The sequence below is a fragment of the Patella vulgata genome, chromosome 3 (assembly GCF_932274485.2).
Source record: "Patella vulgata chromosome 3, xgPatVulg1.2, whole genome shotgun sequence".
NCBI lineage: Eukaryota > Metazoa > Mollusca > Gastropoda > Patellidae > Patella > Patella vulgata.
The window spans coordinates 84,746,318-84,769,873 of NC_065881.2; the positions used below are offsets into that span (position 1 = coordinate 84,746,318).

The window sequence follows — 23,556 nt, forward strand, 5'->3', positions numbered from 1 at the left end:
AGAATGGATTTTCAACAGATCTTGATGTACATCTGTTTATTTGGTGCAATGCCTATATTTCTGTCTTGTCCGCAGGTTTATCTTGTAGATTTTTGTTGTGTGTAGTGCAGTCCTCCTGCACTTGCTATTAGAGACAAACCAGATCCATTCACTTGATTTGATATTTGTTTATTTTTTGCAATGTCTATATTCCTTTTTTGTCCGCAGGTTTATCTTGTAGAATTTTGTTGTGTGTATAGTGCTGTCCTCCTGCACTTACTAATACAGCTCATGGTATAAATGTGTACACGGGGCCTCGGGTCATGGTATAAGAAATCAAGGATTAAATATTTGTTAAAAAGAGAGCTTGACTGGAAGAGGGGGCCATTTTGTTTGGGTATCGATTCTCTGAAACCTTTTATGACAGTGATGGCGAGCCTTCAAAGACACAGTGGCTCATCAGGGTCACTAATCAGGAGGTCATGGAATCAATCCCAGTCAAGCCTGGAAATAGGGCACCTGTCACAGACAATGTCAGACGCAGATTCGGGCATTGTCAGGTACAAAACCGCTGGTGCCTGTCATTTTCTCTGGCACTGATTTGTCTTTTTTATTGATATTATTGATACATGTCCGGCACTAAGTTGAAAATGTAAGGTACTATTTCAGTAGTGCATGACATTTTGTCAGGTACACCTGCCAGGCCTGCCAGTGTGTCGTCCTGTCACTTGGATGAATTTTGTCATCAAAACATTATAATGCTTGTCAGTTTGATTCAAACATTTTGTTTTTTGTAGTTCAAAATTTCGTTTTACTTGTCTTTACTACGCTAGGATCTGGAAGAGTTGTTATATAATTCACGTTCTGGTTGATGTGAGGGATAAGCCAATGAAACGGTCTGTTGTGGCAAGTTCTTGGTGTGCGGTGCACGGAACTGTGGGTAGTCATACGTAGTGAAGACAAAGCTAATGTTCTATTTTCAAATACCCACATCAACGCTGATTGGTTAATCAAATGTCTGAGATAATTAGGTTAAAAGCGACCTCCCACTACAACTGGTCAGATCTTCATATAGTGAAGGCCATCGAAAGTATAAAAAAACAAAATATAGATCCGTATTGTAAACAGATTGTTTGCTATACATTATGGTTGGATATGTACAAGCCTGGATATAAAACTTATGTCACAGATAATAATAAAGCACAAATTCAGACTTTATCAGGCACTTTTGTGTCTATTTACTTTACTATTGGGTGGGGGGGTCGTTGGATGCCTGAATGGTTAGCACGTGCACGCTGTATCATAAGGTCTGGTTTTGATTCCCCAGTTGTACGTGACGAGGAGTAGGATCGCCTGTCCAACCTCAAGGGTTTTTTTTTCGGGTCCTCTGGTTTCCTCCCACTGCTAAAGACCCCTATGCACAAGCGAATTATTAAAATAAAATGAAACTATGTGTTAGTCCCGAAATGACCTGGTTTGTGTTGAGTGGAGGTTAAACCCCATCATGTCAGGTATCATGTCATGTCATATTATTCAGAGTCATTACCTACTTAATTTAATTTTTTCAGTACTCTCTCTCTCTCTCTCTCTCTCTCTCTCTCTCTCCTATATTGTTCATATCTTACATACCACATGTTTCCATCACAGGGTTAGAAATGTTAAGTACCACTTACCAGGTCTGATTACGTGCATTTTGTGGAATATTTGAGACAAATATCATTAACCATTGGCATTACAGAATAGAAAGATTATTAAGAAATAATTTGTAATATGACAGAATAAAAAGATAAAAATGAAATATCAGTTCTTTATCAAGTATTTGTTAGAGCTAGACCAGTAAGAATAAACGCTAGTTTTACTTTCCGAGTATCATGTTAAACTAATGTTTATTTAAAACACAGAGAGAATTTAACACCTTAACAAGACCAACAGTGTTTTTAGCCAGATAATTTGAGTCGTTTGTTGTCATGGTTAAATAAATAAAGACACAGATACCTGTATTAGCTTAACACATCTTACTTTCCCTTTATATTGAACTTAGCACATTGTAGAGAGGGGTTATTGATAGGTATACTGATACTTGTGATTGATAGGCCTATTGCTACTTGTTATTGATAGGCCTATTGCTACTTGTTATTGACAGGCCTATTGCTACTTGTTATTGACAGGCCTATTGCTACTTGTTATTGATAGGCCTATTGATACTTGTTATTGATTTGCCTACTGTAACTTGTTATTGATAGGCCTATTGATACTTGTCTCAAATTCTAAATTTCATTCAAAGATACCGTCCCACATACAAACTGTGATTTGACGATATATTTGGACTAAAAACATATTCAAACTAATCTATCAAAAATTTGCTTCAGATCCCTCTCAAAACTTTGTATTAACAAGGAGATACTCCAAGCTATCAAAATCTATTTTAAGAAGCCATGTTTGTCACCTAACTTGATTGAGGGAGGGCCTGTATTTCAGAATGTATTTGTCATTACTTACATGTGCTGTCCATTTACCAGGCCTAAGTTAATTCTTGAATTATTTTCTTCCAGCGTCTTTTTCCGCTGTTTAATTGAAAAGTCTGTTATACGTTTACATCCCTCCATGTACCCCAAACCGCCTCAACATTCGATCAAAAAATAACAACCGCTTCCTAAGTCAAGCTGGTAGACAAGAAGCCGTCTGGTTGCCAGTTACTGATACGCTGACATTTTTCCCAGTGCATGCCCCGTGGGTGTTTTCTGGGTAATCCAGTATCGTTCTAGTAAGATTGGGCATTGGGCGTCAATACTTTCCATATATAACAAATTTGCCATACATTGATTGGAAATAACTACCTGATAAATACTTTGATGAGAATGTATCTTTAAGGACATAGATTACAGGTAGTTGATATTATCTGTTATAGGTTTATAATCTCAGGTGTGTCAATAATACATCTGACAGGTATACATCTATATATAATATACAGGGCACTTGTTCTATAACTTACTACTGTATATTATGAATACAGGATACTTGTGATATGATAAGATAAACTATAATAGATTATGTATACATGTATAGAGGGAACTTTTTGAACAAGTCACTTATAAACATGTTATTACACACCTATTACCTACTACTATAAATTATAATATAGCCATGGTATAGATATGTTATTACACCCCCTATTTATACTATAGGTTATATATAGGCGTGGTATAAACATGTTATTACACCTATAGATATATATACATCACCTACTACTATAGGTTATAATATGTATGGTATAAATATGTTATTGCACCGCCAATATATACTATAGGCATGGTATAAACATGTTATTACACCTATAGATATACATACATCACCTACTAATATAGGTTATAATATGTATGGTATAAATATGTTATTACACCCCCTATTTATACTATAGGTTATATATATAGGCATGGTATAAACATGTTATTACACCCATAGATATATATACATCACCTATTACTATAGGTTATAATATATGCATGGTATAATTATGTTAATACACACATATATACTATAGGTTATATATAGATGTTGTATATATAATATAGGTATGGTATAAATATGTTATTGCATACCTATATATACTATAGGTTATATATAGGTGTGGTATAAACATGTTATTACACCTATTGATATATATACATTACCTACTACTATAGGTTATAATATAGTGAGTAAAAATATATGCTATAAATATGTTTAACAGTAGTCTATCAATCACCACTTCTCACTGGCGAATTCATAAAACCTTTACATAGGGGTCATTTGGTGTCATAACCTCCTTCATATGAGGTCACATGGCTTTCACCCCATTCACCCCTTGTTAGAAGTTATAATGGTATAGTCGAGAGATTAGCTTACACATCGTGTAACATCTGCTGTGCTTTGTGTTTATTGAGGTTGTTTAACGATAGCCTGTGATTCCTTCACTCATCATAAACAGTAGTTGAACCATGTTATTAATAGTGTAAGACTATATCCATCTCCGGTCTCTATCTCTCTGTGTGTCTCCTGCTTCAAGTTGATTAAATAAGATACAAGACTTCTCATCATACCTGTTAAACAGTTGAATCGTTATGGTAATAGTTTATCTAATTATTACTAGTGATTTGTGGTATAAATATGCATGTTGTTGTTACATGTATGTATAGAGAAGATGAAATACTTAAAGAATGTCTACAAGTAGCAGGTCATATGATTATGGCTTGTGCTTTATGGTAATAGTTCATCAAATTATTACCGATAGTAGTATTTTGTGGTAAAAATATGCATGTTGTTGTTATGTATGGAGAAGGTGAAATACTTAAAGAATGTCTACAAGTAGCAGGTCATACAGTTATGGCTTGTGTTTTATGGTAATAGTTGATCAAATTATTACCGGTAGTGGTATTTTGTGGTGTAAATATTAGATATAGTAGTGTTGTTTTGTGGTATACAAATACTTGTGTTGTTTTGATGTATGAAGAAGATGAAATAGTGTTGTTTTGTGGTATGTGTTGTTTTGTGGTATACAAATACTGGTGTTGTTTTCATGTATGAAGACGGTGAAATGGTTAAAGTATGTCTACCACTAGCAGGTCATATAATTATTAATAGTGTTTTATTGTCTGCAATCAGATTTATATTATATTGATGTTGTTTTCATGTATTATGTGTATGAAAACCCGTTTTGGGGTTGGATGGCCGAATGGTTAGCGCGTGCGTGTTGTATCATAAGGTCTGTCATTGAGTCAACTGGCGTTGTTTCGATTCCCCGGTTGTACGGGACAAGAATTAGGGTCGCCTGTCCAACCTCATGGGTTTTCTCGAGTTTCCTCCCCCTGCTAAAGACGCCTACGCGTAAATAAATTATTGAAATAAAATTAAACCAGATGTTAGTCCCAAAATGACCTAGTTTGGGTTGAGTGGATGTTAAACTCTCTCTCTCTCTCTTTCTCTCTCTCTCTCTCTATTAACCAGTTGTTTATTGTCAAAAACACACTTTTATGTTTCAACAAGATTTCACAAGTCATTATCAAGCATATACACAAATAGATTTCGATCCCTGCATTGGCCGAGAAAGTTCATCCAGATTTTCCGGCGTTGTTTCCCCTTGTCAGTGATGCAGGACAGAGGGCCTGACAAGGACAGCTGTCTCGTCATTCGGATGAGACGAAAAACCGAGGTCCCGTGTACACATTGGCGTGCACGTAAAAGATCCCTTGACAGTTGGAATTCGATATAAGAGTAGGCCGTAGTGCCGCTGTCCTCGCAAAATTTCCCTCACAGCACACTGTATGGCGTATGCCCGTCTTCATTAGCCCAGTTCGGAGCAAAACAGTAGGACGTTAAACCCCATTTCATTTCATTTCACACAAATAGATAAAAAATGAGAAAAATATGAATATATATATATATATACAAACACGGGTGCAAACTATCAAATGGATTGTCTATTGATTGGTACATGTAGTTCTCTGTATATACTTGTTTTGGGGTATATATGAAATGCATTGTATCCAGTCAGTTGTCTAATTATGTGTAATGTTTTTGTGGGTTGTCCTTGTGATATATGTGGCAGTCAAATATGTCTACCATTGTACTCAGTAATCTAATTATTGGTTGTGTTTTGTGGTTTGTATATCTACGCAATGTATATACTGTGTTATGATCTGTAGGTTATGTGAAATATGTCTACAATTATGTAAAGGATGCCTTTTGATTTGGCAATTATGATTTTAGCCTATCATTGTGACCCAAATCAGACATACAGATCTAATTTTAATGAGTCGCAGAAACCAATTGATCTCCCTATTCTGATTAATATAGATTTATTGATAATAAAATTGGAAAATAATGAATTGTAAGAATGTGAGATGGATCATAAGTCATCAAATTATCACAACTGTCAGGATTTGTGGGACATTTTACTAATTTATCTTATTAAATAAAACACAAAACTTCATTATTCGGTACTGAATTTAATTCAACAATGATACTCTTGTCATGTTTTGGTTTGTCGTGTTGTGGTTTGTATGTTTGTAATGTTGTGATTTGTATATTTGTCATGTTGTGGTTTGTATATTTGTTGTATTGTGTTGTATATTTATCGTATTGTGATTGGTATATTTGTTGCGTTGTATATTTGTCGTGTTTGGTTTGTATATTTATCGAGTTGTGATTTGTATATTTGTTGTATATTTATCGTGTTGTGATTGGTATATTTGTTGTGTTGTATATTTATCGTGTTTTGGTTTGTATATTTATCGTGTTTGGGTTTGTATTGTGTTAGTATTTGTTATGCTGTATATTTGTGTTTTGTGATGTGTGAAGTTGATTAATAATGTATTGATCTGGGTGATATTGATTAATACTAGTTAGTTTATAACCTGGTGTTAAACTCTTTACGAATAATCAATATTCACTGATACATCACACACATTATTTACTTCAACTTGTTAGGCCATTTGTGTCTCTTGTTCTTGATTTGTGATATTTGAAAGGAAATGAATTATTTAGGCTACCATTTGTGTCTTTTATTACTAACCTGGAGGTCGCAGTGATGGCTGAGAAAGTTCCTCTGGATCTTCTGCTGCGGTTTTGCGTTGTCTGTGTCTCGCAGGACGGAGGGACTGCCAAGGACATTGTCTAGTCATTCAGATGGGACAATAAACTATAGTCCCAGGTACAAACTAGCATGCACTTAAAAGAACCCTTGACAGATGGAAGTCAAAATTTTCCTCATAGCACAGTCGGTGCAGAATAATAAAACGTTAAACCCAATTTCGTTTCCTTTCATTTTTTTCGTTTAATTTCTTGGACGCTTGACTTTGAATCCCTAGTTGTACGTTGTTGGATGGCCGAATGGTTAGTGTGTGCGTGTTGTATCATAAGGTCTGTCATTGAGTCAACAGGCATGGTTTCGATTACCCTGTTGTATGTGACAAGGAGTAGGGTCGCCTGTCCAACCTCATGGGTTTTCTCCGGTTTCCTCCCACTGCTAAAGACCCCTACGCGCAAGCGACTTATTGAAATAAATTAAAACCATGTGTTAGTCCCGAAATGACCTAATCTGTGTCGAGTGGACATTAAAGAGCCTATCCCGATAATATGTTGTAGAATAAAACTGCTTAATTTTGTGTTAAAATCTCTTAAAATCCTAACAGCTAACTCAATATCTGTGATACGTTTTCAAACCACTTAAACCCTTCAGTCTTCATCTGGAAATGGAGACCGGTGTCCCAAGCTGTATTATGCAGTGTCTGGATAAAACCAGACTTTTATTTTATAAAAATAATGTGTAGGTGAAATTTACCTTTCATTATCAAGTACAGCATATGGGTCATTCACTGTACAGACCTCTAAAAGAACGGGAATCGATTATCAGGTCACCCAACGAAAAAATAGACCCAAAATCTTAAAAGGGTTACGTGTCCGGATAAGCATTTTTGACGTTCACATCCAAACGATTCAATATTTTGAACTGAAATTTTGAGACAAGGTAAAAACACCATTCCTCTATATTTTTGCACTTAAATTTCATACGTACTCAGACTTCATTTTTGAGACTGTTCAAAGCGGGATAGTCACTTTAACTGAAATTTAATTCTCATGAAGTGAAAGATATCTATGATGTAAACTTATATGTTGATATAATGCTTATATAAAAACTGCGATCATGTGTGAAAGTCTTAGTAGGTAATGAATACGTTAGATTATGCATAATACACTATTGGGTAGGGTTGTATCACGTATCGTGTGTTCGGGGTCATAAGATTATTGTGATACGAGCGTTAAGAAAACTCAGTGAAGCCATTGATGAAGAGGTGAGTGTGGTTATAGAGATATATTGTTAACAGCAGTTAGTTCGGTGTAAATGAGGTATAATTATAGATGTGGCTACACGCTACGTGCTGTGTATTTAACCAGTTAAAAGCCAGTTTATGTTGCGGAGAAAATAATATTTTAACCCCAGCATTGTCTGTGTTTTTATAAGTGTGACCTTCATATTTTAAAGATTCATTATGAAAGATTTAGATAAAAAGCTGATCATTCTTGCTATAAAAGTTCAAAAATATTGAAAATATTGAAAATTTTATTTAAATTACTGCTTTCTTAGCCAAGTTATCACTGACAAGATGTGTGCATTGTGGTAAACAGGGCACTGGTATATTCAAGACTTAACCTCGCTTGCCCGTTTTTTAAATTAAAATTTTAAATGGCGAACCGTTCTAATCTAGTTCAAATCTCAAGTATGCGATGCCATCTAGAGTTGATTATCGTCTTGTCATGTAAATTAATGTCTAATTAATAGTTTATATAACATTTCAGGCCTAAAGAAAGACCTGCAAATACATGTAGGCAGATTTAACTCTAGTATAATGTATGTTTAATTGAAAAGTTATAGTGTTTTTATGTATACGATCAACTATTTTTTATGGTTGTTTCTGGAAAAGAAAAATTTATAACCTTGTTATTGAATCTGCATCTGGTTGAAAAAATATAGCCTATATGATCAACCATTTGTGAAATTTTTTTTAACCTTGTGTGGTTTCTGCTTAAACATATTGTATTTAAATTAATCTGATTGAAATACAAGATCTTACCAGTTGTACTGAAAGGTCACATCAGGGGTCATACGAGTGGCTTTTGACCCTATGACAATTGACGTCAGACATTGTTAAATTAATCAGCGTTGACGTTTCTAGTGGTTTACCCACAGTTCTGTGTCAAGAACTCGCCATAACAGACCGTTTCATTGGCTAATCCCTCACTTCAACCAGACCGCCCGTAATATAACAACTCTTCCAGATGTAGTAAAGACAATTACATGTAAAACGAAATTTTGAACAATAAAAAATGAAACAGAATAGAATCTGTGTTTTAATCAGATTGTATATATGATAAACTGTTTGTGATTGTTTCTGTGAGAGAAAAATTTATAATCTTGTAGTTTAAGCTTCATCTTGTTGGTGTGTATTGAAAAGTTATAGCCTATATATAGACGGTTGGATGGCCGAATGGTTAGCGCGTGCGCGTTGTAACGTGAGGTCTGTCATCGGGTCAACTGCCGTGGTTTCGATTCCCCGGTTGTTCATGACAAGGCGTAGGGTCACCTGTCCAACCTTGAGGGTTTTCTCTGGGTCCTCTGCTTTCCTTCGACTGCTACGCGCAAGTGAATGATTGAATTAAAATTGAACCATATGTTAGTCCCAAAATGACCTAGTGTCGGGGGGATGTTAAACCCCATATCGTTGGTGAAGTGTCAAAAGGGTGTATCTAAGAATTTCTAAAGATTAAGAAATATAACCTTTTGCATTTCAAAATTTCCACAAATCAAGATACAACATTTGTACACATGATACCCAGAACAGTTCTAATTGGCGTAGAGATGCACAGCTTAGACAGAAATGTGCATATTAATTGGGAGATTTTAAAATTTCAAAAAAGTGTATTTGACTAGTCTCTCTCTCTCTCTCTCTCTCTCTCTCTGTCTCTCTCTGTTGGATTAAAAAGTTATAGACTATAATATGATTCATGATCCCCTATTTGTGGTTGTTTCTAACTTATGGTTTAGTTTAGGTTTCAGGTAGTAGGATTGTATTGACATGTTACAGGATACCATCAACCATTTCTATTAAACCATTATAGTATCGTTTTACCTATATATCATCAACCATTTGTGATTCTTTCTCCCTTGTGGTTTAAGCTTTAGCTTCAAAGTTTGTATATAGTAAAGTTTGAATTATGAACACCTGTCGTGACCTGGTATCAAACAATATCAATATTTATCTTAGTTCTGTCAAGGTACTGTTTTATCTGCAGGTCAATGTCTACATGTTATACTTCAAGTCTTTTGTACCATCCGAAAAAATTGTCCACATAAACTATATAACTATTTAAAGGGCTAATCTCGATTATATTTTGGATAATATTACTGCTTAAAGATACATTATGGGAAATTAGATAACGAGTTGGCAGTTCTCACTATAATAGTTAAAAACAAGATAATGTAAAGGCAATTTGCTGAAAATTTCAGTCAAATTGATCTACTAATAACCGAGAAATAAGAGATCGAAAGTTCCGCACAGCCTCGGTCATCATTACTAAGTCGGTATGACAAAAATCATAGTCTTGATTATCCATTTAATTGTTAAATCGAGAAGGAAAGTTATGCAGCAAATCGGATCATAATCCAACAAATAACGCTGGCTAGCCTTAACATCGAGAATTAATTAATGGTTAATTAATAGTTTATATAACATTTCAGGCCTAAAGAAAGACCTACAATAGGCAGATTTAGCTCTTGCATAATGTATGTTTAATTTTGTGTTAAAAGCCCTTGAAATCCTCTACCTTGGGGCCGAGCAACTAACTTAATATACACCGTAACCCAGTTATCATTTAATCTTGTGTATCCAGCCCTAATTTATATCAAATCTTGGTTTCAAAATTCGTAAGGGTTCCACAAATACAATGCGTTACATAAAAGTTATTTGATATGCAAAACAATTAAGGGTGTTCACAACACTAAAGTGAAAAAATATTTTTAATAAGCTGAGAAGAAAATTAAAGACAATTAAATTTGATAAAAAAAAAAAGGGGGAGGCGCAAGTCATTGAATCAAAACATAGTTACAGCTATATGCATTAAATTTACTGTAATCCCAGTGACATTTAATCTTGTGTATCTAGCACTAATTTCTTTCACATTCGTTTAATATCAAATTTACCTTTCGTTATTAAGTACAGCATGTGGGTCATTCACTGTATAGACCTCTAAAGCGACGGCAATAGATTATCAGGTCACCCAACGAAAAAATTGACCTGAAATCTTAAAGGAGTTACCTGTCCGGATAAGCGGTTTTGAAATTCACATCCAAACGACTCAATATTTTGAGCTGAAGGTAAATAAACCATTCCGCCATAATTTGGCGCTTGTTTCTTTCATTTCTGAGACCCTGTTCAAATTGGGATAATCCCTTTAAAATGCATGATGTTAATACACATGTAGGATTATAAATAGACAAACTTTCCTATTCTAATAATAACTCTAGTTGTTTGAAATTATTCATGAGGATGTTAAATATGAAGTCATCATCAGTTTATTGATATTCAAATAAAATTAGGTCAAACTGTCGTGCAAGTAGGTCAATAGATAATTAATAAGACCATTTGTATTTATTGAAGTGTTGAAGTTGTCGATCCTGTTAGTAATTCATTTCATAGCTTAGTTGTTAGTTGTTTATTTGCAAACTAAATAAGTTGCCTCATTAAATAAAGTTTTTATTATTATTATTATTATAATGATCCACGCAAAAATGTACTGAAATTGATTATTTAATATTTAACGAAAAAAACAAGATTACGATATGAACAGTAGATAATCTCTTGGTTTGGATTCAATTACCATATTTTTCGGGGTATAAATCGATAATTTTTCTGCGGAAGTTTGACCTTCGTCTTATACTCTGCTTCGACTGATATATTGGTAAAAGTAAAAAAAAAACCCAAATTATATAACATCCTGAAAATATTTTTGTCCGTAATCGTCGATCCACGATGCCCACTGCTAAAGACCCCTACACGCAAGCGGATTATTGAAATAAAATTAAACAATATGTTAGTCCCGCAATGACCTAGTTTGTGTCTGTGGAGTTAAACCCCATTTCTCTCTCTCTCTCTTTCTTATTCATTCATTCATTGTTTAAAAGTTAACAGTATCTAAGTATAATATGCAACAAAGAGATGTGTATGTCCGCTTCCACCGAGGTGATATCGCAGACAATTACATGTTATATATACATTGTGAAATTATTTACAAAGTGATTAGCAAAAAAGGATTAAAGGGATAATTAAATATTTATATATATATACAGAAGACGGAACAAGTGCAAGGGACAAGTGCAAATAAAGAAGTACAAATAGTGACAATAATAGACATTTGACAGACAGACACACAACACGACTATTTGACAAAACAGGGACACACAACACATTTGACAAGACAGACAAAGAGATGTTGTATTTATGATTTAATAGGTAAATGATTAGAGTAACAGGTTGTTTAATCTATTGATTGGTTTTATACCTGTCAGGTATCATGTCATGTCATATTCACAGTCATTACCTACTTAACTTGTTGATTCTGTTCTCTCTCTCACTATCTCTCTCTCTCTCTCTCTCTCTTCTTAAGATAGAATGGTTAGCAGGTGGACATTGTATCATAAGGTCTGTCATTGAGTCAACTAGCGTGGTTTCGATTCCCCAGTTGTATGTGACAAGGAGTAGGGTCCCCTGTCTAACCTCATGGGTTTACTCTAGATCCTCCTGTTTCCTCCTACTGCTAAAGACTCCTACTCACAAGCAAATTATTGAAATTAAATTGAACCATATATTACATGTAGTCCCTAAATCTCTCTCTCTCACTCTCTCTCTCTCTCTCTCTCTCTCTCTAACATAGTTTGATAAAATAGTTATGTAATAAAAGACAAGCTGTTGATGATTTATGTTATGTAAATAGGCCGTTGGTTCCAGGTAATTGATATTCACCTGTATATCACAATCCCATTAACAAGTCGTATTCAACTTATTGATTGAATTTATTCTCTAGGCCTTGACTTTATATTTACATGGTACATGTACATGTAACGCAAGCCTGGGCTAGACACAGTGGCTCAGTGGGTAAGGTGCTGGCCTAGTAACCAGGAGGTCTAGGGTTCAGTCCTGGTGTTGGCCATGGTGGCTCAGTGTGTAGGTCACTGGTTAATTTAGCAGGAGGTCTAGGGTTCAATCCTGGTGTTGGACACGGTGGCTCAGTGTGTAGGTCATTAAGCAGGAGGTCTAGGGTTCAGTCCTGGTGTTGGACACGGTGGCTCAGTGTGTAGGTCACTGGTTAATTTAGCAGGAGGTCTAGGGTTCAGTCCTGGTGTTGTACACGGTGGCTCAGTGTGTAGGTCACTGGTTAATTTAGCAGAAGGTCTAGGGTTCAATCCTGGTGTTGGACACGGTGGCTCAGTGTGTAGGTCATTAAGCAGGTCTAGGGTTCAGTCATGGTGCTGGACATGGTGGCTCAGTGAGTAAGGTGCTGGCTCACTAACCAGGAGGTCCAGGGTTCAGTCATGGTGCTGGCCGCGAACATTACTCCCACATGTCAGTGGTATAGGGTTGAGTATTTGGTGTCGGCTCCCATGTCCGTGGTGTAGGGTTGAGTGCCTGGTTGTGGCCGCGAACATTCCTCCAACATGTCAGTGGTGTAGGGTTGAGTGCCTGTCGTTGGCTCCCATGTCCGTGGTGTAGGGTTGAGTGCCTGATTGTGGCCGCGTACATTACTCCCCCATGTCAGTGGTATAGGGTTGAGTACCTGGTGTTGGCCGCAAACATTCCTCCCTCATGTCCGTGGTGTAGGGTTGAGTGCCTGGCAAGGAAAAGCGGCTAGTTGATGTGCACGTAAAAGAACTCATGACAGTTGGCATTTGATGAAGAATAAGCGGAAATGCAGCTGTCTGGGCAAAATTCCCCTCGTGTATGTCCGTCTTCATTAACCCAAGGGGATGGGTGGCTGAAGATCTGTCATTGTGTCAAGTGACGTGGTTTCAATTCCCCGCTTGTTTGTGACAAGGAGTAGTTTTGTCTGTCCAACCGAATGGGTTTTCTCTGGGTTCTCCGGTTTCTTCACAAGCGAATTAATGACATAAAATTGTTTGTTTTAGAGAGAAAGAAATGGGGATTTAACATCCACTCGACACAAACTAGGCCATTTCGGGTCTAACACATGGTTTAATTTGCGCATAGGGGTCTTTGGCAGTGGGAGGAAACTGGGGGACCCAGAGAAAACCCACGAGGTTGGACAGGCGACTTTACTTCTTGTCACGTATAACCAGGGAATTCAAACCACGCCAGTTGACTCAATGACAGATCTTATGGTACAGCGTGCAAGTGCTAACCATTCGGCCATCCAACCCTCCGTTTGTTTTAGAAAGAGTAGGATTAAATGTAAATCCTGTCTAAAACTTGAATCAGTGTCAATAGAAACTATTTACAGTGGTAGATTTCAGAAATATAGACTTTATTAGTAATTTGGTATACAATTTGTTATGATACAATCTAGAAAGACCAAACATATCCTGCCTAAAGCATGTCACTTGTCACAAGTACTTACCTATTTGCAGGGATAGATTTCAGAAAGAATTTGTTATGATACAATCAATCTGTATAAATATAATCAGGAAGTGATGTGAGATGTTCTAGAAATACACCTTGTTTCAGAGATCAATAAACTGAACAAGTCTATTTACTTAAATCACTATAAATAACATTACATTATTCTGATGGAGGATCATCCAACGTTAGTAATGGAAGTTTTTGTGTATTGAAAGGTTTTCAAGAGATTTCTGCCCAAGAGGATTAGAAGTTTTATATTAATGCAACATAAAATAGAAAGCCGATTACCACTTCTGAATAAAAAACAGCGTAGAATAAATATCCATTGATTTGTTATCAACAAATGAATTGTTAATCTTCATTATTCCTACTCTCGTAATTTTAAGGATATTTTTCTATCATGAAATGAAATGAAATCGGGGTTAATGTCCTACTGTTCTGCTCCGAACTGGGCTAATGAAGACGTGTATATGCCATCTACAGTGTGCTATGAGGGAAATTTTACCCGGACAGCGGCACTACGGCCTACTCTTACATCGAATTCCAACTGTCAAGGGATCTTTTACGTGCACGCAAATGTGTATACAGGACCTGGACATAGACTAGGAGTGAAAAAGGGAGGATGAATTGGGTTTACGTGTAAGTGTATTTGAAGAAAGGGAAAGATATGAGGTTTAACGTCCACTTGACACAAACTAGGTCATTTTGAGACTAACATATGGTTCTATTTTATTTCAATAATTTGCTTGCTGGTAGGGGTCTTTAGCAGTGGAAGGAAACCTGAGGACCTGGAGAAAACCCACACGGTGGTTGGACAGGTGGTTTGTGTGTTGGAACGGATGTTATACCCCATCTCTCTCTCTCTCTCTCTCTCTCTCTCTTTTCTCTCCCTCTCTCTCTCTCTCATATTACCCTGGTAGTGTAAATATGTGGGTTGTTAAACCCCTTTTCATTTTATCAAAAGATATAAAAAAAATGACATGTGACCTTGTTTATAGATCTACCTCTACTGACAAATTTTATATATTTACAGACATATTTGTATGACATATGAACATCATCAATATATCATAATGTGACAGCTAACTTGTCACAAATTGATGTCAGACAAAAAAAAAAAATTTGATTTATTCACCTTGAATACCAGGATGTAATATACCTGACTTATGTCGAAGGTAGATATTTTCAACAATGTAATTTACATGGATGAGTAGACTTACGGTGCTGGAGGGTAAAACGAAATAAATAAACCCATTGTATAGTAGTTTGGTGTTAAAAACCACTGATCTCAATCTCATTTCCATATCTCTCTCTCTCTCTCTCTCTCTCTCTCTAGCGGTGGACACACTAGCCGAATGATTCATTCGGTGTAGAAATTCGCCTAGTGTGTCCACTGTCATTCGGCCGAATTTCTATTCGGCCGAATGATTCGCCCGAATCAAACAGGTTTGATATATTCAGCCGAATATAGAATTCATTAGCCAATCACCACTCATATCGAGAAGTCACGTGATAGATTGAAGACATAGACGCCGCCATGTTTAATCATGTGACGTGAAAGGTGATGCAATCGACAGGTTGAATCGGGCGAAGCATTCGGCTAGTGTGTCCACCCATTCGGCGGAATAAAATTCGGCGCCAATTGATTCGGCCGATCGATTTGGCCGAACGATTCGGCTGATGTGACCAGTGCAGCTCTCTCTCTCCCTCCCACCCTCCTTCGTTTCTCTCCCACTGCTAAAGACTCCCTACTTGCAATCGAATTGTTGAAATTAAATTGAACCATATGTTAGTCCCGAAATGACTCTCTGTATCATAAGGTTTGTCATTGAGTCAACTGGTGTGGTTTTGATTTGATTTCGTGGTTTTGATTCCCCGGTTGTACTGTCAAGAAGTAGGGTCCTATGTCCAATCTCGTGGGTTTTCTCTAGGTTTTCCAGTTTTCTCCCACTGCTAAAGACCCCTACGCGAAAGCGAATCATTGAACTCAAACTGAACCATATGTTAGTCTCAAAATGACCTAGTTTGTGTCGAGTGGACATTAAACCTCCTCTCTCTCTCTCTCTCTCTCTCTCTCTCTCTCTCTCTCTCTCTCTCTTTCTCTCTCTATGATTTCAGAATCAGACAGATGAAGTCTCTGTTTTTATGGCAAGTTAATTGTGTCACTTGGTTATAAAAAATTATTGCTATTGTGTTAAATTATTTATAGTATGATGGAGGCAAGTAACAGCTGTTTAATACAAACCATGGTTAACTGCTGACCTCTTTAATGTCATCTTTTTCTATTAAATGATTCATATTGTTGTTAACCAATCAAAAGACAATCGTATAATGATCTCTTTTCACTTTAATTATGTCTCGCTATATTGGGCGTATCATCTGTTTTATTCGTCAAATATTCATAGAGTTTACAAAAATTTCTACGTTTTTCTGATTGGTTTTATTTTATTTTATGAGCTAAACAATTTGGTTAATAATTAAAGGACAAAGATGGAAAATTGACTTATATGTTCTGATGTACATTGTAGTAATTGAATATTAAAGGATGTCTTTGTAGTTTGAGGGGTGGGTGGCTAAACCCTCTTATTACCATATGTTAGTCTCAAAGAGACAAAAAGAAAAGTATGGACGAGCTGTTGAGCCTCCATTCTATTGTAGTAAAGGTTCAAGTGGGTAAGACGCTGGCTTGCTAGCTCGAAGGTCGGGTGTTCGTTCCCTGCATTGGCCGAGAAAGTTCATCCAGATTTTCCTGCGTGGTTTTTCCTTGTCAGTGATGCAGGACGAAGGGCCTGACAAGGACAGCTGTCTAGTCGTTCGGATGGGATGGAAAACCGAGGTCCCGTGTACATATTGGTATGCATGTAAAAGATCCCTTGGCAGTTATTCGATATAGGCCATAGTGTCGCTGTCCAGGCAAAATTTCCCTCAAAGCACACTGTATGGTTTATGCCCGTCTTCATTAGCCCAAGCAGAGCAAAAACAGTAGGACGTTAAACCCCATTTCATTTCATTTCAAGACACCATACTGTATTGTATTATTTTGTTGTAGTGTGTATTATCAGTGTGTATTATGAGTATAATGGTGTGAAGGGTATTGATTATAAATTGTAACATGATGTTGTATAAATAATAGATTAATATAATATACCTGACAATCTATATATAGATCATATACTCTCAATATTACACAATTATAATGTATATACTGTTATATAATATTACACCTTACTATTATTCAATATTACACGATTATGCTGTATTGTTATTCAATATTGCACCTTACTATTATTCAATATTACACCTTATTGTTATACAATATTACAAAATTATACCTTATTGTTATACAATATTACAAAATTATACCTTATTGTTATACAATATTACACATTTATACATGTACATTATACACTATCACACAATTATACCTTATACAATACATTATTACACAATTACACCTTATTGTTAAACTTGTACAGAGAAAAATAAACAAATTTCTCTAGATTATACCATGGGTACCAAAACTCTATTTAGATTCTATAAAACAGCCATGATTACAGAACTGTTCTTTGACCACACAGAACTGTTCTAAGGTACCACAGAACTGTTTTCCAACCACACAGAACTGTTCTAAGATCTGCACCTTCACATGTAGAACTGTTCCCTTCACCCACAGAATTGTTTGAGTCCACAGAACTATCTGTGTTATCCAGTCTCACGGAACTATCTGTGTTATCCAGTCGCACGAAACTATTTGTGTTATCCAGTCCCACAAAACTATCTGTGTTATCCAGTCCCACGGAACTGTCTGTGTTATCCAGTCACACGGAACTATCTGTGTTATCCAGTCCCACGGAAATGTTTTCCTGGTGATTGCTTATCTCTAGTTAAAATCAAGCGGACATATTGTATTAATAACCTGCGTGTGTAACAGATTATGATGTATTTACCTGGGGAATTAAACCCACGTATTGTTGAACAATCACAAAATATATAATATCAGAATATGCAATTTAATTATACACAATGTACACTCTTTGTCAAACATTATAGCTCTGTTGCCTGTGTCATTATCTGTCCCTGAGGTTTCCCATTTCACAGTCTGACCGATTTCATGTATCTGAAATACTTGCAAAGCAAAATTAACTTAAAGTAGCTAAGTCTCTAACTCAATATCATCCAAAGTAACGCAAGGTCAAATTTGCTTGATACAGAGGAGAGTATCCTCGTCGAATTGTCACTTAGTATTAAACTCAGTAATTGTGTATCCATAAAATTGTACCTTGTGTTAATATTTTCAATTACTAAATGCCAATCAAAGAAGATCATCAAAAGTCTTCAACATTAAAAACATGAATTATATGTCAATTTAAATCAACATTGTTGTGATCTTACTGGGAAAAGATATTGAGTTAGAGACTTAGCTACTTTAAATGTACCATATTTCTAAACGTGTCTTACTACGCCTCAGTGACTAAATATCTATAACACGAGGTAATGAGGCTTAGACTATTTACCCACTTTCATTAAATATTTAGGAACTGTTTTCGTTGTGCGATGTTGAAGGTGTAAATGTAGAATATAAATCGTATTATATGTTCGGGACCCACTAGGTTAATCCATGTCTATTTCTAGCTGTAGGTAAAGTGAGGAGAACATTTCAATAATTCAACTCATTCTGCAATTACCCGTTCAGTTTTTATTGCGTATTGCGGATTGCATACAACTGTTGCCCCATGATGGCTGATTGTATTTGAAATGAGAAAAGTGTGTATTTTTGTCTACGTTTTAAAAGACTGTGATCATTATTTTAGAGATTTTAAATACCTTGCAAACTGAAAGTAGATTTCTCAAAGAAAGAACAGGCCTCATGTTCACAAAGCATTCTCAGACCTAATTTAAGAATCTACTTAAAATTCTTCTCTTCATTAAACATACATTATGACGTCACATTAATAATGACGTCATTGTATTAATCATATTAAACATACATTATACAAGAGCTAAATCTGTCTATTGCACGTCTTTCTTTAAGCCTAAAATGTTATCTAAATTATTAATTAAACATTAAATAACTTATCCAGACCATATCAACTCTTGATGTCATCGCTAGCCTGCGACGTTTATTGGATTAGGTTCCGATTTGCTGTTCGACCTCCACTCGTAACTTAATCATGAAATGGATAATCGAGACTATGTTTTTTATCAGACAGACTTTAGTAATGATGATCAAGGCTAGGCTGAAAATTCAATCGCTAAAATCTCGGTTCAGAGTGAATCAATTTGACTGAAATTTTCAGCAAATTCCCTTTACATTATCTAGTTTTTAACTATTATAGTGAGAACTTCCAGCTCTTTATCTAATCTCCCATAATGTATCTTTAACTAAAATATAGTCCTGTATAAAATGTTTGTTGTTTTAATGAATCAAATACATCAATAAGAAACTATGTAAAGTTTTGTGTTTCTGGATCAAAGATATTTCTCATAAACTGTGATTGAAAGTTGAGTAGATTCTTCTCCATAGACAATGCTTTGTGAACTTGGGGCCAGTTCATGAATGATTCAATTTTGATCAGTATGTACAATGGATTTTGTAACAGATATTGTAGTATGTATTGGAATGATCTTGGCTGTATTGCAATATATTGTGTCACAATAACACATCTTGGATCCTAATGATCGCAAGAATTGACTATTCCGCAATAATACCCATCTAAATTCAAAAAATGAAATGTTTATCTGGCACACTGATTTGTCTTTTTTATTAATATTATTAATACATGTCCGGCACTAAGTTGAAAATGTCGGGTACTATTTCATTTGTCAGGTACATCTAAAACTGTTATTTCCAGGCCTGCATATTATTAGCAGACAACGTTTCAATGTATTCCATGTTTTAATGTTTTGCGTTATTTATATTTTTCAGGTTTGGTACAAGGTAGTAAACCCCCACCATTAACCATGCTGAGTCCTGCTGGATCAAAACTTGCAAGAAACACCGCAACGGTTCCACCTCTGAATCAAGTCTCTCCTAGCAACGGTTTGAATTCCGTTAGCAACAATTCGGCACTGAATGCCACACGTACGTCCAGTTTCGCCGCCGCGCTGAGGAAATTGGCCTATCAGGCTAAAGATCCTGCCGGTATTTTTTACATAAAATCGTTACCATTTAGCTGTTGTATGGTGGCTTGCCCTAATTTGGTATATTTGGACATCATCAAGTTTTCTTAATGATGATAGCTTTTTTTTATTTCAATTTTTCTTGTAGGAGTGGGGGGGGGGGGGACCCTTGTCAGTATTTTTTTTTTTCTGACCAATATTTTCACAGCTTGCTAATGTTCTTCTCTTAATAAAAACAGGGATATTTTGGGTTTTTTTAGGAAAAATAATATGTTAGTTTCAAAAACAAGTTCTGACAATTCTCATTACATTCCACTCTCAGACATCAGGACATCCCTTACCCCAAATATTTAATGGTTCAAGTCCAGTTCCAAGTGGCCAGGGGTAGCATCTTTTTTGTCTAGTTCTTCAGATGGGACCCAAAAAAATGGGTCCACCTGTGTACCTGTTGACGTGCACGATAAAGGATCGACTGTCCAGGTAAAATTCTTCTATATACACCAGATCACAGGAAAAAATAACCATATGACAAGACATTCAACCCCATTGCATTCTGAGGGGAGTTGGATGGCCAAGTTGTTAGCGCGTGTACATTGTATCACAAGGTCTACCATTGAGTCAACTGGCATGTGTTTTCGATTCCCTGGTTGTACCTGACAAGGAGTAGGGTCGCCTGTCTAACCTTGTGGGTTTTCTCCGGGTCCTCCGGTTTCTTCCCACTGCTAAAGACCCCTATTCGTAAGCGGATTATTGAAATAAAAATTGAACCATATGTTAGTCCCGAAATGATCTAGTTTGTGTCAAGTGGACGTTAAACCCATTTCTCTCTCCATCCACTTCATTCTCCAGGTATCTGTATATTAGTCCCAAAATGACCAATTGTGTGTTGACTGGATGTTAAACCCCTCTTTTTTTACCAACCTGGATATTGGGGTCCCAATTTATATTAATCATCAAGACCATGTTGCCATATACATGCCTGTTTTTCAGGTGTGGGGTAGTGTAGTAACATTCGAGGGGGGGGGGGAAGGGTTATTGATTTGTCTTAAGAACTTAATTTTATTGCCAAGACTGTAGTATGGACTGTAATTATTAGGGTGTGTTGTACATGAGATAGGGTATATTTACCCATCTCCCTTCACCCCACCCCTCATGAACACCCAGGGTCTGTAATTATTATGGTGTGTTGTACATGAGACAGGGTATATTTACCCATCTCCCTTCAACCCACCCCTCATGAACACCCAGGGTCTGTAATTATAGGGTGTGTTGTACATGAGACGGTATATTTACCCCCGCCCCCTCAACCCACCCCTCATGAATACCCAGGGTCTGTAATTATTAGGGTTTGTTGTACATGAGATAGGGTATATTTACCCCTGCCACCTCAACCCACCCTTCATGAACACCCAGGGTCTGTAATTATTAGGGTGTGTTGTACATGAGACAGGGTATATTTACCCATCTCCCTTCACCCCACCCCTCATGAACACCCAGTGTCACTTTTGATTTGAGGAGTTCACACACAGACTAACAAACTTTTGTAGTTGTGGTGTATTTTAAAAGGGGATTTAATCCAGGGGATTAAAGAAGCTAAGATTAACAGAGGGATACTAATCTACACTATGCCTGATAGCACACTAAAAATAGACTGATATAAATTAAATAATGGAAAACAGTATTTGAAGGTTCTTTAATGCATATAGCTGTAACTATGACTTGATTCAATGACTTGACCCGCCCCCTTTTTTATCGAATTTAATTGTCTTTAATTTTCTTCTCAGCTTATTAAAAATATTTTTCACTTTAGTGTTGTGAACACCCTTAATTGTTTTGCATATCAAATAACTTTTATGTAACTCATTGTATTTGTGGAACCCTCTTTAAATTTATATTATCTTTTTTTTTTTCTTTTTTTTTTTTGCTTTTTGTCTTTCTAAATATTATTTTTATTGCATTGAAATATTTTAATCTTTTGTTTCAATAGGCAAGGAACATGACAATCTTTTAAAAACGGTTCCAAAGTAATCAAATGTTATAATGAATTAAGATCCCTGGTGCTAGTATGAAAACAATTCCTTTTCTTATTTAATCCTTCCGATGAGGTGTGAGGGTGGGGGGGGGATGGCTGAATGGTTAGTACGTGCGCGCTGTATCATACGGTCTGTCATTGAATCAACTGGCGGGGTTTCTATTCCCCGGTTGTACATGACAAGGAGTAGGGTCGCCTGTCCGGTTTCCTCCCACTGCTAAAGACCCCTACGCGTAAGCAAATTATTGAAATAAAATTGAACCATATGTTTGTCCCGAAATAACCTAGTTTGTGTCGAGTGGACGTTAAACCCAATTTCTCTCTCTCTCTCTCTCCTCCCGATGAGGTGCGTAACACGCGGTCCTGTATACATCCTGGGGCACAGGTGAAATAGCCATTGACAGTTCAATTACTGTTTGGAAAAATTTCCCTTATAGCACACCGTCAACATTGATCCCGGGTTTCAACAGCAAAGTAGGGAGCCACGGTGGCTCAGTGAGTAAGATGCTGGCTCGCTAACCAGGTCCTGTCTTCGATCCCTGCGTAGGCCGAGAAAGTTCATTAGGATTTCCTGACCTGGTTCCTCCTTGTCAGTGGTGCAAGACTGAGGATCTGGCAAAGGACAACATATAGTTGCTTGGATGGGATGAAAAACCGAGGTCCCTTGGCGGTTGGAATTCACTATAAGAGTAGGCCTTAATGTAGCTGTCCATCTATATGGCTGATAAACAATAATACAATCTTGTAATACGATAAATAAAACGTTTCTTGTAATAACGATTAGAATAGTTTTATTCTAGCGCCAGTGGGTATACAATAAACGGTAAAATTACATTTAGATTGGGCATGATGGTAACTTGATATTTCACGTTTGAGAAGATACACTATGGATATAAACTGTTAATTAATTGTTTATTAATGTTATAATGAATATATAATTGATTTATACCACAGTTAATATCTTTATAAGATATTTTATTTACCAGTAAAAAAATTATATAAATGAAAAAACTTACAGAGATAAATAAAAACATGTAATATGAAGAACTTTCTTCCAAAACTCTTTAAATGCCATGTGAAATTTCAGCATTACAGCCCTAACAATTAAATTATACTTTCACTTCAATATTTTGCTGATCAATCAATTTTTAACATTATAGCAAGATATTTATTTCAATGTTACATATTTAGTAAGACCAGGTCAGGTCTATAGAGTAGTGGTTTAACACGTGCGCCTGACATCATAAGTGGCGGGGTGAC

At 36.2% G+C, this 23,556-nt stretch overlaps 1 protein-coding gene across 8 annotated transcripts in view; it reads left to right on the forward strand.

Moving 5' to 3' along the window:
• LOC126816430 (genetic suppressor element 1) overlaps window positions 1-23,556 on the forward strand; it is a 103,601-nt gene that overhangs the window by 54,005 nt on the left and 26,040 nt on the right. For 6 of the 8 annotated variants that reach the window (XM_050542972.2, XM_050542971.2, XM_050542977.2 and 3 more), the window contains one exon: window positions 20,071-20,286. In XM_050542972.2, the coding sequence (XP_050398929.1) occupies window positions 20,071-20,286 (216 nt within the window). Of the gene's footprint in view, window positions 1-4,013; window positions 4,083-20,070; window positions 20,287-23,556 lie in introns of those variants that run through there. The other 2 variants (XM_050542981.2, XM_050542976.2) reach the window with 2 other exon arrangements.